General features: G+C 48.0%; 1 protein-coding gene across 1 annotated transcript in view; it reads left to right on the forward strand.

Moving 5' to 3' along the window:
* LOC105480389 (DExH-box helicase 30) overlaps positions 1–17232 on the forward strand; it is a 53454-nt gene that overhangs the window by 6573 nt on the left and 29649 nt on the right. The window contains 4 exon segments of the mRNA XM_011739144.3: positions 1832–1895; positions 3172–3226; positions 10764–10859; positions 11977–12005. Of these exon segments, the coding sequence (XP_011737446.1) occupies positions 1871–1895; positions 3172–3226; positions 10764–10859; positions 11977–12005 (205 nt within the window). The 5' untranslated portion in view covers positions 1832–1870.

Below are 17232 nucleotides of genomic sequence, written 5' to 3' on the forward strand. Positions count from 1 at the left end.
GTAGAGACGGGGTTTCACTGTGGTCTCGATCTCCTGACCTTGTGATCCGCCCGCCTCGGCCTCCCAAAGTGCTGGGATTACAGGCTTGAGCCACCGCGCCCGGCCGCTTTTTGTTTTTTTTAAGAGAGACAGGGTCTTGCTTTGTCACCCAGACTGGAGTGCAGTGGCGTGATCACAGCTCACTATAAACCTCAAAATCCTGGGTAAAGTGATCCTCCTGCCTCAGCCTCCTGAATAGCTAAGACTACAAGCATGTACCACCACACCTGGCTAATTCTGAAAATTTTTTTAAGAAATGGGGTCTCACTGTGTTTCCCAGGCTGGTGTTGAACTCCTCGTCTCAAGTGCTCCTCTCATCTCAGCCTCCCAAAGTGCTGGGATTACAGGTGTGAACCACGGTGCCTAGCCAGTTTACCATTTCTTAGCAATAGAGTGTTGTTTCTTTTTTATTTTATTTTATTTTATTATTTATTTATTTATTTATTTTTGAGACGGAGTCTCGTCCTGTCGCTCAGGCTGGAGTGCAGTGGCACGATCTTGGCTCACTGCAAGCTCCGCCTCCTGGTTTCACACCATTCTCCTGCCTCAGCCTCCCGAGTAGCTGGGGCTACAGGCGCCGCCACCATGCCCGGCTAATTTTTTGTATTTTTAGTACAGGCGGGGTTTCACTGTGTTAGTCATGATGGTCTCAGTCTCCTGACCTTGTGATCCGCCTGCCTCGGCCTCCCAAAGTGCTGGAATTACAGGCATGAGCCACCGCACCCGGCCTCTTTTTTATTTATTTATTTATTTATTTATTTATTTTTTTTGAGACGGAGTCTCGCTCTGTCGCCCAGGCTGGAGTGCAGTGGCCGGATCTCAGCTCACTGCAAGCTCCGCCTCCCAGGTTTACGCCATTCTCCTGCCTCAGCCTCCCCAGTAGCTGGGACTACAGGCGCCCGCCACCTCGCCCAGCTAGTTTTTTGTATTTTTTAGTAGAGACGGGGTTTCACCATGTTAGCCAGGATGGTCTCGATCTCCCGACCTCGTGATCCGCCCGTCTCGGCCTCCCAAAGTGCTGGGATTACAGGCTTGAGCCACCGCGCCCGGCCTTTATTTTTTATTTTTATTTTTTTGAGATGGAGTCTCGCTCTGTTGCCCAGGCTGGAATGCATTGGCATGATCTTGGCTCACTGCAACCTCCACCTCCTGGGTTCAAGTGATTCTCCTGCCTCAGCCCCCTGGGTAGCTGGGATTACAGGCGTGCACCACCACAGCTGGCTAATTTTTGTATTTTTATTGGAGACGAGGTTTCCTCATGTTGGCCAGACTGGTCTCGAACTTCTGACCTCAGGGTGATCTGCTCATCTTGGCCTCCCGAAGTGCCTGAAGTGCTGGGATTATAGGCATGAGCCACCGCACCCAGCCGAGTTTTTTTTTTTGAGACAGTCTCACTCTCATTGCCCAGGCTGCAGTGCAATGGTGCGATCTTGGCTCACTGCAGCCTCTGCCTCCCGGGTTCAAGTGATTCTCCTGCCCCAGTCTCCCGAGTAGCTGAGACTACAGGCACCTGTCACCATGCCTGGCTATTATTTTTTTAGTAGAGATGGAGTTTTACCACGGTAGTCAGGGAGTATTGTTTTTTAAGTAATAATTACTTAAAATGTTTTAGATTTTATAATATTCTGGTTTTCTTTTAAATTAGAATGTCAAATTACATACTTTTTATTTTCATTTGGATAGAAGGTATCTATAGAATGTAACTTCCTAAAGTAAATTTTATCATTGTTGATATTGTATTGAAGTATTGAAGATTTTCTCTCTACCATATCCTATGGGCTGAAATTTCCAGCATCCCTGGGGGAGCGGAGGCCATCAGGGCAGACCTGCTATGGACCCGAAAGATTCCGCCCCAGGTCAGCCCTCCACTCCCCACCTCCCCACAATTTGAGAATGAGAGGGAATAGCAGTCAGGAGCAGGAGTATTGGCCCCAGTAGACTCCAAGCAATGTTGGACATGATTCTGATTTGCTAAACACTGTGTAGATGTTTTTAAACAAAGTTCACTTAAGGTTACTGCACTAATCCAGGAGTACTGGATTATAAAAACATCTATAAATCTGAGTTTGAGTATTTTTTGTTTGTTTGTTTGTTTGAGATGGAGTCTCGCTCTGTCGCCCAGGCTGGAGTGCAGTGGCCGGATCTCAGCTCACTGCAAGCTCCGCCTCCTGGGTTCACGCCATTCTCCTGCCTCAGCCTCCCGAGTAGCTGGGACTACAGGCGCCCACCACCTCACCCGGCTATTTTTTTGTATTTTTTTAGTAGAGACGGGGTTTCACCATGTTGGCCAGGATGGTCTCGATCTCCTGACCTTGTGATCCACCCGTTTCGGCCTCCCAAAGTGCTGGGATTACAGGCTTGAGCCACCACGCCCAGCCGAGTTTGAGTATTTTTAAAAACAAAATTGTTAAACCAGAGGTGTTGCTTTTTTTCTTGTCATCTCTAAGTATAGTCCTCAGTTAAATATGCTAATAAGCAAAATGCACCAAAACTTTTGGCTAATAGTTGTGCTTTAACTTAATATTTGTTATTTCATAGAGACTCTGTTAGGAAAAGCTTTTTATTCTGAATCACTGTACAGTTATTCTTTGATAATGTCAGTCAAATCTTATTTTTAGGGGCTTGACTAGGTTTTATGAAAGCCCAGTAAGCCATTTGCCCATAAGGCAGTCATCAGTCCTATTTCCTGATGCCACGTGACAGAAGGGGTCCATGTAGAATTTAGATTATTCCTGGAAGTCCCAAGGAAACTTGCAGGTCTTATGATGAACTAGGAAGGAAACCTGCAAGTATTATGATGAACTGGGAAGGAAACCTGCAAGTATTATGATGAACTGGGAAGGAAACCTGCAAGTATTGTGATGAACTAGGTAGAACTACATGTCTCTCATGATGAAATGCATCCCCCTCTGTTTAACAGGATGTGGGGAGTTTTCAGAAGCAAAGACAATTACTCTGGAGTGGAGCCGGCCTTCCAGTCCTCATGACTGGGGAGCAGCAGTTGGTGCTCATTAGTGAAGAGTTTCTTTTTTTTCAATTTCTGGACAGTGCTCTCCATGTTACTGAAGTCTTCTTTGTGGGTTGCTGGACCAGGAGTATTAACTATTGCCTCTTGGCCCTCCTTGTTCTCAGGATTCCAGCTTTCCCTCCTGGCCAGAAATGTTCAGCCTGGACTCATTCAGAAAAGGTAAGACTGCAACTGTGCTTGCAACCTCATGCCCTTCCTTATTGGGATGGGCAGCTCTGAGGACTGTGAAAGTCTCTCCCCAGTGTGTCGTTCTTGCACGTTTCTTTGGGTGGTTTTCCAAAGTCCTTTCCTATAGCCTTCCTCTTGCATGGTGCTTATAATCTGTGCCAACTCTTGCCCTGGCCTTTGTGTATATTTGCCATGCTTCCTCCCAGTGCCCTCCTCTGCGTTCTCCCTGCTTGTTAAAATCCTATTTGTTTTTTTTTTTTTTTTGAGTTGGAGTCTCTGTCGCCCAGGCTGGAGTGCAGTGGCGCGATCTCTGCTCAATGCAACCTCCGCCCTCCTGGGTTGAAGCAATTCTCCTGCCTCAGTCTCCATTGTAGCTGGGATTACAGGCACCAGCCACCAAGCTCGGCTAATTCTTTTTCATTTTTAGTTGAGACGGGGTTTCACCATGTTGGCCTGGCTGGTCTTGAACTGTTGACCTCAAGTGATCCACCCACCTCGGCCTCCCAAAGTTGTGGGATTACAGGCGTGAGCCACCGTGCCTGGCCTCTAAAATCCTATTTTTCTAGGCTAGTATTTTATACCATCTCCTTCATGAAGATGTTGACCAAATGCAGTCTTTCTCCAACCTTCCTCAGTACCATACCTGTTAGTTCTCATGGTTAGTCTATTCTGAATTAATCATTGTGTCACTAGATTGGAAGCTCCCTGCAGCCAGGGCCTGTTGTGCTCTTTTATCATGCCTAGCATCTGGCCAGCATTTCGCACATAGTAGACCTCAGTAAACACTGGTGGAAGTGGATTGAATCTGTATTAGGCTATTCTTGCATTGGTAGGAAAAAATACCTGAGACTGGGTAATTTATAAGAAAAGAGGTTTAATTGGCTCACATTTCTGCAGGGTGTATAGGAGGCATGCTGCTGGCATCTGCTTGGCTTCTGGGGAGGACTCAGGAAGCTTTTACTCAGGGGTAGAAGGTGAAGCGGGAACAGGCATGTCACATGGCAAAAATCAGGATCCAGAGAGAGAGTTGGGGAGGTGCCACACAATTTAAACAATATCGGCTGGGTGTGGTGATTCATGCCTATAATCCCAGCACTTTGGGAGGCCAAGGTGGGTGGATTGCCTGAGCTCAGGAGTTTGAGACCAGCCTGGGCAACTAGGTGAAACCCCATCTCTACTAAGATACAAACAATTATCCAGGTGTGGCAGTGTGCGCCTGTAGTCCCAGCTACTCGGGAGGCTGAGGCAGGAGAACAGCTTGAACCCGGGAGACAGAGGTTGCAGTGAGCCGAGATTGCACCACTGCACTCCAGCCTGGGCAACAGAGCAAGACTCCATCTCAAAAAAAAAAAAAAAAAAAAAAAAAAAATTAGCTGGGCGTAGTGGCCTGTAATCCCAGCTACTCGGGAGGCTGAGGCAGGAGAATCGCTTGAACCTGGGAGACGGGTTGCAGTGAGCTGAGATTGTGCCATTGCACTCCAGCCTGGGCAACAAGAGCGAGATGCCATCTCAAAAATAAATAAATAGGCTGGGCGTGGTGGCTCAAGACTGTAATCCCAGCACTTTGGGAGGCCGAGATGGGCGGATCACGAGGTCGGGAGATCAAGACCATCCTGGCTAACACGGTGAAACCCCGTCTCTACTAAAAAATACAAAAAAACTAGCCGGGCGAGGTGGCGGGCGCCTGTAGTCCCAGCTACTTGGGAGGCTGAGGCAGGAGAATGGCATAAACCCGGGAGGCGGAGCTTACAGTGAGCTGAGATCCGGCCACTGCACTACAGCCTGGGTGACATGGCGAGACTCCGTCTCAAAAAAAAAAAAATAAATAAATAAAATAAACAAGATCTCATGAGAGGCTGGGCATGGTGGCTCACGCCTGTAATCCCAGCACTTTGGGAGGCCAAGGCCGGCGGATCACTTGAGGTCAGGCATTTGAGACCAGCCTGGCCAACATGGTGAGACCCCTGTCTCTACTAAAAATACAGAAAATTAGCCAGGTGTGGTGGTGTGCGCCTATTCCCAGCTACTTGGGAGGCTGAGGCACGAGAATCGCTTGAACCCGGGAGGTGGAGGTTGTAGTGAGTCGAGATCGTGCCACTGCACTCCAGCCTGGGCGACAGGGCAACAATCCATCTCAAAAAAAAAAAAAAAAAAGATTTCATGAGAATTTACTCACTATTACAAGGATAGCAGCAAGCCATGAGGGATCCACTCTATGACCCTCCAACAGTGGAGATAACATTTGTTTTTTTTTTTTTTTTTTGAGACAGTCTTGCTCTGTTGCCCAGGCTGGAGTGCAGTGGCCGGACCTCGGCTCACTGCAAGCTCCGCCTCCCAGGTTTACGCCATTCTCCTGCCTCAGCCTCCCGAGTTGCTGGGACTAGAGGCGCCCACCACCTTGCCTGGCTAGTTTTTTGTATTTTTTAGTAGAGACGGGGTTTCACCGTGTTAGCCAGGCTGGTCTCAATCTCCTGACCTTGTGATCCGCCCGTTTCGGCCTCCCAAAGTGCTGGGATTACAGGCTTGAGCCACTGTGCCCGGCCCATTTGTTTTTATTTGTTGTTGTTGTTGAAGTCTCACTCTATTGTTGCCCAGGCTGGCGTGCAGTAGCACGATCTCGGCTCACTGCAACCTCTCTCTGTCTCCCGGGTTCAAGCAATTCTCCTGCCTCAGCCTCCTGGGTAGCTGGGACTACAGGCGTGCGCCACCATGCCCGGATAATTTTTGTATTTTTAGTAGATATGGGGTTTCACCATGTTGGCCAGGCTGGTCTCTAACTCCTGAGCTCAAGTGATTCGCCCGTCTCGGCCTCCCACAGTGTTGGGATTGCAGGTGTGAGCCACCGCTCTCTGCAGGAGATTACATTTCAACATGAGATTTGGGTAGGGACAAATATCCACACTATATCAGAGTCATTCTTACATTAGTGGTCATAGAAACTCTGGCAAGTCTTGAAATTAGTCTCTCCAGCACACACAGTGAGGGGGTTGCGTAGGCAATGGTAGAATTGAGCCATGACAGGGCTGTAGGGTGGAGTTCACGATGTGTTTATAGGAGGTGAAGTAGCTTGTGGGGACTTTAGGAGCCAGATCCTGAGAGCTTTGTATTTCTTAGAAACGTGATTTTTCTTCTTCAAGAGACTGAAGAGTAAAAGGCCTGTAGCCCATGTTGAAGCTGATCCTGAGGCTTCTGTCTGAGGATATTTTACAAATAAATGAGAACCATAACAAAATGTCCATAACTGCTGATTAAATAGGTCCTCCTGATTGTGTCTTCTCTCTAAGTTGTGTTCCTCGAGGCCTGGGAAACCCCTGGCCACATGGTGCCCTGTGTAACCCATTGAATGGGGCCAGAAAGAGGGCTGAATGTACCAGGGCTCAGAGCAGCCTCTCCCTGCCTCCTTGTGTGTCTCCAGCGACTCCATCTGTTTTCATATTGTTTGAAAAAATTAATTTGTCATCCTGGGCTTTTTTTTTTTGCTAACTATGTAAGAAGGAAAAACCTGAACTTGAGATTAGTGTTGGCAGCACATTTTTTTTTTTAGCTAAAATTAGCACTTTATATTTACTTACTAACCAGTGGGCTTTGTTGTCTACCCACTTGTAGACAAAGGTCGATGAAAACAGGTTTTCTCATCGTGAGAGTGTCTCTGGATTAATAGTACTGATTTTGTAAAGAGATGGAAAGCTCAATAAAAATCATGACGCTTGGCTGGGCGCGGTGGCTCATGCCTGTAATCCCAGCACTTTGGGAGGCTAAGATGGGCGGACTACCTGACATCCGGAGTTTGAGACCAGCTTGGCCAACATGGTGAAACCCCGTCTCTACTAAAAAAAAAAAAAGAAATACAAGAATCAGCTGGGTGTGATGGCAGTCACCTGTAATCCCAGCTACTCAGGAGGCCGAGGCAGAAAATCGCTTGAACCCGGGAGGTGGAGGTGGCAGTGAGCTGAGATCATGCCACTGCACTCCAGCCTAGGTGACAGACTGAGACTCTGTCTCAAAAAAAAAAGAAAAAAAAATTTTTTTTTGTCTGGGCGGCGTGTCCCATGCCTGTAATCCCAGCACTTTGGGAGGCCGAGACGAGAAGATTGTTTGAGCCAGGAGTTTGGGAGCAGCCTGGACAGCACTGGGAGACCCTGTCTCTCTGTATTTTTAGCAAGCGCCACCTCCTGGGTTCACGCCATTCACGCCATTCTCCTGCCTCAGCCTTCCGAGTAGCTGGGACTATAGGCGCCAATCACCACGCCTGGCTAATTTTTTGTATTTTTAGTGGAGATGGGGTTTCACCATGTTAGCCAGGATGGTCTCGATCTCCTGACCTCGTGATCCACCTGCCTCAGCCTCCTAAAGTGTTGGGAATACAGGCGTGAACCACCGCGCCTGGCTATTTTTTATATTTTTTAAAGAAATAAAAATAATGATAAAAATATATATATATATTTGGTGGAAACAGGGTCTTCCTATGTTTCCCAGGCTGTTCGCAAACTCCTGCCTTCATGTAATCCTCCTGCCTTGGCCTCCCAAAGTGTTGGGACTACAGGTGTCAGCCACTGTGCTTGGCTTGAGCTTTCCTTTTACATGTTTCTTTGTTCTTCATCATGAAATTATGAGATCCTAGGGTGTCATGAACCTTGAGAGGAAATGTAAGTTGATGTGAAGCTTGAGGTTCTTGAGTTTGACTGACTGGGGTGACTGGGGCTTAAATCTGGTTTTCCCTAATACTAGCAAGGTGTTAGCTTACCTGATCCTGTTTCCTACCCCCTATCTTCAGGACTACAGTGAAGATATTAGAACTGAAATATAGGAAGAGCACCTGGCTGTGGTCTGTGCTCAACCCTTAGTCTTGGGCATGGTATGCCCCTGATAAATACTGTAGCGCTATAGCCTTACCTCAGCATGCAGTGTGCTGTGAGGTTGCATGATTGAGCACCTGTTGTGTAGGAGACACTAGGGTGAAGAGAGCTCTATTTCAGAGATGCTTCTTGGTACTCTGGCGCTTTTAGCCTCAGTGGGATGGGCCATTTGATGGTTCTTATGGAAACAGCTATAGCAATTCCATGCAGCATTGTGGATGGTGGCCCACTGGGTCTTGTGGCTAGCTACCATCTTTCCCATTATGTAATTTAACAAAGCTGTTGGCAAGAATGCCCATGTTCCTGGTAAGTTACTTCTTGTTGCCCTTGCCAGCGTCGTAACTCAGCTGTCTGATTTCTTACCTGTAATGCCATCAGACTCAGGCTACAAAGAGCAAACTTAACAATAAAAAAGAGAGAGAGAAAAAAAGAACCAGCTGAGTCTTTCACAGCCAGCACAAAACTTTGAAAAACACTGGATCAATAGCAAGAATGTGCATTTTCTCTCCAGCTACATGGTCAGAAGTGGGCTCAGTGAAGTTGTGGGATTGTAACGACTCTCTCCCAATTGCTGAAAATGCTTAATGAGATAATAACTAATCATTGAATCATTTATTCTTTTTTTTTTTTTTTTCAATCCAGCATCCCTGGATGTGAATGAGGACCCTCCTTAAACAGGAATGGAGAGGTTGAGCTGGTCATTTCCAACCTTAGCTTCAAGGCAGAACTGGAATTAGTTTCAAAATAAACCTTGATCCTAGGCACTTAGTTCTAGAAGATCCTACAAGCACGTCTGCTGTAACCCTATGTATGTTTTCTGTAAAATCACATACGTATAAAATAAAAAGAAAAAAAATCACACATTTATAATATTATAAGAGAGCTTATGGGAAAAATAGAATTGGGCCAATGCAACTGCAACTTTGTGACCAAAATATGACAAAAACAATCATTGGTGCTTGGGAAGATGCTTTGGACCACCTAGACAGGCAGCTCAGGGTGATGTGATGCTACAAATGTACAAAGAGCTGTTTTCTTCTTCTTCTTTTTTTTTTTTTTTTTGAGAAGGAGTCTTGTTCTGTGGCCAGGCTGGAGTGGATGGCACAATCTTGGCTCACTGCAACCTCCGCCTCCTGGGTTCAAGTGATTCTCCTGCCTCAGCCTCCTGAGTAGGTGGGACTACAGGCACATGCCACCATGCCCTGCCAATTTTTGTATTTTTAGTAGAGACGGGGTTTCACCATATTGGCCAGGATGGTCTTGATCTCTTGACCTCGTGATCCACTGGCCTCGGCCTCCCAAAGTGCTGGGATTACAGGCGTGAGCCACCGCACCCAGCTACAAAGAGCCTTCTAATGCAAGCAGAGCTGGCAGTTACTGAGGAAGCCCGGGTGGAGGTGGAGCTCTGAAACAGCCACTGTGGTAAAGGAGTGTGCGCAGCTGGGACTGTGAGGGAGGAGGGTTGGAGTGCAGGACTTGCTTCCCCCCAACATTTTATTGTGAAAATTTTCAAAAATACTGAAATATTGAAGACATTGTATAGTGAACACCTTTGTATCTACCACCTTGATTCTCTATAGGCACTCGATTTTAATAAAAAAAAAAAAAAGAAATAGCTGAAAGGGCTTTTTCTTTCCTGCTGAAGATTATAATTCTACTCCTGCCTTTTCAGCTCCTTTGCCTTCAGAATTTTTTGAAACAAGAGTTATGTTTTACTGATATCTTTCTCCTCTTTACTAATTATATATGGGTCAATTTGCATTCCACAAATGAACGTCTTTGTAGAACAGGTGGTTTCTCAAGCTTCAGGTGTGTGTGGCCATCTCTGCTCCCCTTCTACCCCATTTACTATACTGAAACCAGGGGGGCAAAGAGAGCAAAGAGCACATGCATTTCTCCCACCCCCCAGACTAGTGACTCTCTGAATGTCACCATTTAGGTGGTTTAAAAGGACCTTAAGCCTTCCTTACCCATGTATTTCCACCTTCCCGTGGAAGACTCAGTGAGTGTCTTAATTTTCATTCATGTACCTCAAGTTTTTGGGACTTCTTAGAAATGTACTTTCTGGTTACTAATAAGTAGCATTTAGCCCCCAAATGAATGGAAGTATTTGGAATGGCAGGTTGTTCTCTTTTAGAAAGAGGGAGAAGGCTGGTAAGTGTGTGTGGGTCTGGTTTTAGCTCTCAAGCTGGACCCACATAATACAGTTGTCCCTCTCTTGCCCAGCTCTTGGAGGGAAAGAACGATTTGAGATTTGGTGGCTGAGGTAGCCATCCGGGGAACCCATAGCAAAGCTACCATAAGAAGCAGACACGTGGTGCTTTTGAGTTGGCGGTACCAAAGCTTTCAGCTTTCTCCTGTTGTCCTGTCACATCCTCACAACTAAGAGAATTATATAGGATGGGTGTTAACCTCATAGGGGGTAGCTAAGGGGACAGGAAGAGCTTGAGGGCTCTCTCCAAGGCTGTCATGTATCACATCATATGAGACGCTTGCCTTCTTCCCATGTGGCGTTGTTAGTGCTGTTCCTCAGAACCTGTGGCTGCTCCCAGCACTGTCTAGCAGCCCTGCTGCCCAGAGCTCCTCACGGATGCTCTGAGTGAGTCAGTTCAGGGGTCTGTGACTGTGAGGGGTGAGAACATGTCGCCCTGATGCCCTCTCTCTTTCCCCAGATCGGGCCCAGCACAGGCAGCGTCAGTGCAAACTTCCCCCACCCCGCCTTCCACCCATGTGTGTCAACCCTGCCCCTGGAGGGACCATCTCTCGAGGTAAGGGAGGAGCCTTGCCTCCAGCAACAGCTTGGTCCAGGGTCTGTGGGGAGGCGGGTGGCAATGGGAGCCCTGGTGCCAGGGCCACAGGCCTCCAGAAAATGAGTGAGGAAGGGTGGGGTTAGCAGAGCTGTTGGAGCCCTGAGGGAGAAATTACTTGGAAAAGTCTGGGTTTCTTCATGATCCTTAGACTCATGGCCTGGACCCTCCAGTCTTCTTGGGCCTCCTTGTGTGGCGTGGACTAAAGCCTAGGCTCAGTTTGGGTGGTTCTCTCAGCACCAGCATGGAGAATCTGCAGGGCTTGGGGCATCGAGGCTCCTAGAAGTCCCTGATCAGGTGGCTCAGAGAGCAGGGTGCTTGTAACAGGGCTGGAACAGACAGCCCTGACTCAGCCCTAGTGCTCTCCATCTTGGAGGCTTTGGGGATACACACAGATCACTTTCTTGTCTCCCATGTGGCACCTCAAAGCACTTTACTGACATTAAAATGTGCCTCTCAGTCCATTTGGCAAGGTAGGCTGTCCTTTTGATTGGGGAGAATGTTAGAGCACCAGGTAAGTGGCAGCTTACCTCAGGCCCTACCAGTACCCAGAGATGGCGCCAGGGATAGGACCCAGGGAAGCATCGCTGCACATGAGCGCCTCCTCTCCTCCCTCAGACTTATTAATAGACCTTTTCCAGGCCTGCTAAGGCCAGTGCTCCTGGAAGCCTTTTTGTCCTGATAGCTGCTCTTCTCCGCCCCATAGGTTGCCTGTCCACACCCCTCTGCCTAGCTGAAGGAGCCCTGTTTTAGGTCATAGAGTCATTTTTTCATCTAGAGACAGCATGTCTACTCTAGGGTCTGTCTGTAAAGTGCTTTGAAGGTCAAGAGCTCAGGAGGAGTGCTGGAACACAGAGCACCTCAGTTTCTGCAGCCCATGCTGCTGCTGCATCCCAGGCAGTTTCCACACTCCTGCTGCCACGGCCCTGACTACTGACAGCAGGATAGAAATGAGTACTTCTAGCCCCCTGATCATTTGACTTAGGTTTTAAAGAAATGCCACCCCCCTACCGTTACCAAAACAAGAGTTGATTGCCCTTTTTTTTTTCTTTCTTAAAATGCCCTGTAACTCGAAAAGGCTGAACGTTAACATTTCCAACATGGCAGGTGAGTGGCTCTGAGAGTGTCAGATGTGCTTTGGCTAAGCTTGAAGACGGTTAGTTGGGGTTAACCAGGCAGTTGGCTAGGCAGTGCCTTCTTGAGCACGCGCAGAGGAGAACACTGATTGCAGGATGGGCAGTTGCTGCCTCTGGGGCAGCCCCACAATTGCTGTGCTCTCTTCCCCAGAGGAGTGCAGACCCTTGAGCCTGGTGGTCTCTCCTCACAGCTGCGCCTCCAGGAGGCATCCGTGGATGTGTGCATTTTGCCTTCTCTCTCTCAGCTAGAAGCAACAGCTCTCTTAGCCTGCAGATAGCGATCAGGCCTCTTCCCTGTGCTTTCTAGCTCCCTAGAGGCTTTACTGGTGCTCCTGCCCTTAAGGAGATGTGGTACAGCAACAGTCTCTCTGGTGTTCATATAAGGAAAACAGTACACAGAAAATGGTGGCCATTTATATCGATCACAGTACTCAGCAGAATCAGATTTGGAACTGAAAAAAATGATCACCTCCCTACCTCCTTGACCCCCCTTCCCCCACTGCCAATGTCTTCCCAAGGCTTCCTTCCAGGGTAAAGGGTGAGTACATCAAGAAACTCACCTCTGGCTGTCCCTTGTCACTCTGCCCCACCTACTCAGATTTGAGACACAGAAAGCACCATGGGATGACACTTCTGGCAGGATCTTGGGGGCCACAAAACTGATCTTTCCTTTCCATTGCCTCGGATAGATGTGTGCCCTCTTCTTGATGTGGTGGTTTACGTCAAGAGACTTGTGGCTGGCCGAGCATGGTGGCTCACGCCTGCAATCCCAGCATTTTGGGAGGCCGAGGTGGGTGGATCATCTGAGGCCAGGAGTTCAAGATCAGCCTGGCCAACATGGTGAAACCTGTCTCTACTAAACATACAAAAAATTAGCTGGGCGTGGTGGTGCATGCCTGTAATCCCAGCTACTTGGGAGGCTGAGGCAGGAGAATTGCTTGAATGTGGGAGGCGGGGGTTGCAGTGAGCTGAGATCGCACCAGTACACTCTAGCCTGGGCAAAAGAGCAAGGCTCCATCTCAAAAAAAAAAAAAAAAGAAAAAAAAAAAAGAAACCTGTGACTTATGTGGAAGGGGAAGCCATGAGGACGGATGACCTGGTAGGGCAGTCGGGTGCCCACCTGGCTCCTGTAGCTCCTCTTACCCATCTCCTTGCCAGCCAAGTGGATCCTTTCTTGCCATTTTGACCACATGTAATATATCTAAATATGGTTGGGTAAGTTGCCAAAATATAGGCTGAGACCCCTGGTTTCTTTAGGTGTTGGTGGTCCCTTCCACTGTCCCTCTAGAAGTTCTCTGCTCTGCCCCAAAGCCTGAACTATCTTGGGCTTCCTCTTGTTGCCTTTTTCTGGGGCCTCCAAAGTATAGGTTCCTAAAGCATTCTCCCGTGTATTCAGCAGATCCTTTACGCCTTAATTCTGTGCTGCTAGATGTAGTTGTTTAGCACATATAGTACCAGATGTCATGCCCGATCCAGAAGTGGCTAGAGAGATCGCTGAACCAGTAAACCCTTTCTTTTTTCAGAACTTCCCTCCTTTTTGACAGGCAAAGAAATCAACTTTCTCTCCTCCAAGAATACGGAGAAGGCTTAATGTTGGTGTAAAGAAAGGGGGGCATGCCTAAGGCCCTCTTTTTTTTTTTTGCCTTTGTTTTATTGTTTCTAACTTTCTATTTCTATTTATCTATTTATTTGTGAGATGGAGTCTCGCTCTGTCACCTGGGCTGGAATGTGGTGGCATAATGTTGGCTCACTGCAACCTCTGCTGCCTGGGTTTAAGTGATTCTTGTGCCTCAATCTCCCTGGTAGCTGGAACTACAGGCATGCACCACCATGCCCAGCTGATTTTTTTGTATTTTTAGTAGAGACGGGGTTTCACCATTTTGCCCGGGCTGGTCTCCAGCTCCTGGACTCAAGTGATCCGCCTGCCTCAGCCTCCTGATTACAGGCATGAGCCACCGTGCCTGGCTTTTTTCCTAACTTTCTTTTTTCTTTTTTTGACGGAGTTTCACTCTTGTTGCCCAGGCTGGAGTGCAATGGCGCAATCTTGGCTCACCGCAACCTCCACCTCCTAGGTTCAAGTGATTCTCCTGCCTCAGCCTCCTGAGTAGCTGGGAATACAGGCATATGCCACTATGCCTGGCTAATTTTTTGTATTTTTTTAGTAGAGATGGGGTTTCTCCATGTTGGTCAGGCTGGTCTCAAAACTCCTGACCTCAGGCGATCTGCCCACCTCGGCCTTCCAAAGTGTTGGGATTACAGGCATGAGCCACTGTGGCCAGCCCTTTTTTCTAACTTTCTTTAAGGTCCTTTATTGATTGATTGATTGATTGTGATGGAGTTTCACTCTGTCGCCTAGGCTGGAGTGCAATGGCACAATCTCGGCTCACTGCAACCTCCCTCCTGGGTTTGAGCCATTCTCCTGCCTCGGCCTCTTGAGTAGCTGGGATTACAGGCACCCGCCACCATGCCCAGAGCTAATTTCTGTATTTTTAGTAGAGATGGAGTTTCACCACATTGGCCAGGCTGGCCTTGGACTCCTGACCTCAGGTGATCCACCTGCCTCGGCCTCCCAAAGTGCTGGGATTATAGGCATGAGCCACCGCACCCGGTCTTTGAGGTCCTTTAGAGGAGGAGTTGGCAAACTTTTTTGTAAGCATCAGGTAATAAATATTTTATGCTGTGTGGGGCATATGCTTTCTGTTGCAGTTATTTGACTCTGCCATTATAGAATGAAAGCAGTCATAGATAACAGCAAATAACATAATAGAATAACAGTAAATGAGCGTGGCTCTGTTCCAATAAAACTTTCTAACAACAGGCAGGGGGCTGGATTTGGTGTGTAGGCTGTAGTTTGCCAACTCCTGCTCTAGACCAGTAAGGAGAAGATGACAGAAGCAGAAGAGTTCTAAGAGCTGCTGTAAAGAGTTGCCCTTATCTTACAAGAGTCAGTGAGGTTTGTGGAGGTGAAATACTTGCTCAGGGTGACTTTTGCTGTTAGAACCCAGTTGAAATAAATGAATAGGAAAAGGGGACTGCATTAGTCCATTTTTATGCTGCTGATAAAGACATACCCAAGACTGGGTAATTTATAAAGAAAAAGAGGTTTAATGGATTCACAGTTCCATGTGGCTGGGGAGGCCTCACAATCATGGTGAAAGGCAAAAGGCACATCTTACATGGTGGTAGGCGAGAGAGAGAGAGCCAAGTGAAAGGGGTTTTCCCAGCCAAGTGTGGTGGCTCATGTCTGTCATCTCAGCACTTTGGGAGGCCGAGGCGGGTGGATCATGAGGTCAGAAGTTCAAGACCAGCCTGGCGAATATGGTGAAACCCTGTCTCTACTAAAAATACCAAAATTAGCTGGGTGTGGTGGCGCATACCTGTAGTCCCAGCTGCTTGGGAGACTGAGGCAGGAGAATTGCTTGAACCCAGGAGGCAGAGGTTGCAGTGAGCTGAGATCATGCCACTGCATTCCAGCCTGGGTGACAGAACAAGACTCCGTCTCAAAAAAATAAAAATAAAAGACAAAAAAGGCCAGGTGTAGTAGCTCACGCCCGTAATCCCAGCACTTTGGGAGGCAGAGGTGGGCGAATCATGAGGTCAGGAGATCAAGACCGTCCTGACTAACACAGTGAAACCCTTCTCTACTAAAAATACAAAAAATTAGCCGGGCATGGTGGCGGGCACCTGTAGTCCCAGCTACTCGGGAGGCTGAGGCAGGAGAATGGCGTGAACCTGGGAGGTGGAGCTAGCAGTGAGCTGAGATCACACCACTGTACTCCAGCCTGGGCGGCAGAGCAAGACTCTGTCTCAAAAAAAAAAAAAAAAAAAAGAGCCGGGCGCGGTGGCTCAAGCCTGTAATCCCAGCACTTTGGGAGGCCGAGACGGGCAGATCACGAGGTCAGGAGATCGAGACCATCCTGGTTAACACGGTGAAACCCCGTCTCTACTAAAAAATACAAAAAACTAGTCAGGCGAGGTGGCGGGCGCCTGTAGTCTCGGCTACTCGGGAGGCTGAGGCAGGAGAATGGCGGGAACCCGGGAGGCAGAGCTTGCAGTGAGCTGAGATCCGGCCACTGCACTCCAGCCTGGGCGACAGAGCGAGACTCCATCTCAAGAAAAAAAAAAAAAAAAAAAAAGAAAAAAAGAAGAAAAGGGTTTCCCCTTATTAAACCATTAGATCTTGTGAGACTTACTCACTACCATGAGAAGAGTATGGGAGAAACAGCCCCCATGATTCAATGACCTCCCAAACAGGTCCCTCCCATGACACATGGGAATTATGGGGGCTACAATTCAAGATGAGATTTGGGTGGGGACACAACCAAACCAGGGACAAAGAACCCCTTGGGAACAAACTAGTTGGTTGGCATCCCTGGAATTTTTTTTTTTTTCTTTTTGAGACGGAGTCTCACTCTGTCACCAGGCTGGAGTGCAGTGGCACAATCTTGGCTCACTGCAACCTCCGCTTCCCAGGTTCAAGCAATTCTGCCTCAGCCTCCCGAGTAGCTGGGACTACAGGCACGCGCCACCTTTGTATTTTTAGTAGAGATGGGGTTTCACCATGTTGGCCAGGATGGTCTCAATCTCTTGATCTTGTGATCCGCCCGCCTCAGCCTCCCAGAGATTACAGGCATGAGCCACTGCACCTGGCTGATTTTTTTTTTAACATAAAAATCTAAACGTCTGTTCAACACATGTGTTGTAAACTACAAAAAATAGTATAATGAATCTGCAAGTACCTGTCACCCAGCTTCAACAATTAACAACTCATGACCAGTGTTGCTTTGTGTATAGCTCTTCATTTTGGCTTCTTTGGAAGCAAATCTAAGAAATCATGGCATTTCGGCCGGGCGCGGTGGCTCAAGCCTGTAATCCCAGCACTTTGGGAGGCCGAGACGGGTGGATCACGAGGTCAGGAGATCGAGACCATCCTGGCTAACACAGTGAAACCCCGTCTCTACTAAAAAATACAAAAAACTAGCCGGGCGAGGTGGCGGGCGCCTGTAGTCCCAGCTACTCGGGAGGCTGAGGCAGGAGAATGGCCTGAACCCGGGAGGCGGAGCTTGCAGTGAGCTGAGATCCGGCCACTGCACTCCAGCAAGGGGGACAGAGTGAGACTCCGTCTCAAAAAAAAAAAAAAAAAAAAAGAAATCATGGCATTTCAACCTTATGCCAAATGGCTGTCAGAACAGAGTGCT

This window comes from Macaca nemestrina, chromosome 2 (genome assembly GCF_043159975.1).
Source record: "Macaca nemestrina isolate mMacNem1 chromosome 2, mMacNem.hap1, whole genome shotgun sequence".
Taxonomy (NCBI): Eukaryota; Metazoa; Chordata; class Mammalia; order Primates; family Cercopithecidae; genus Macaca; species Macaca nemestrina.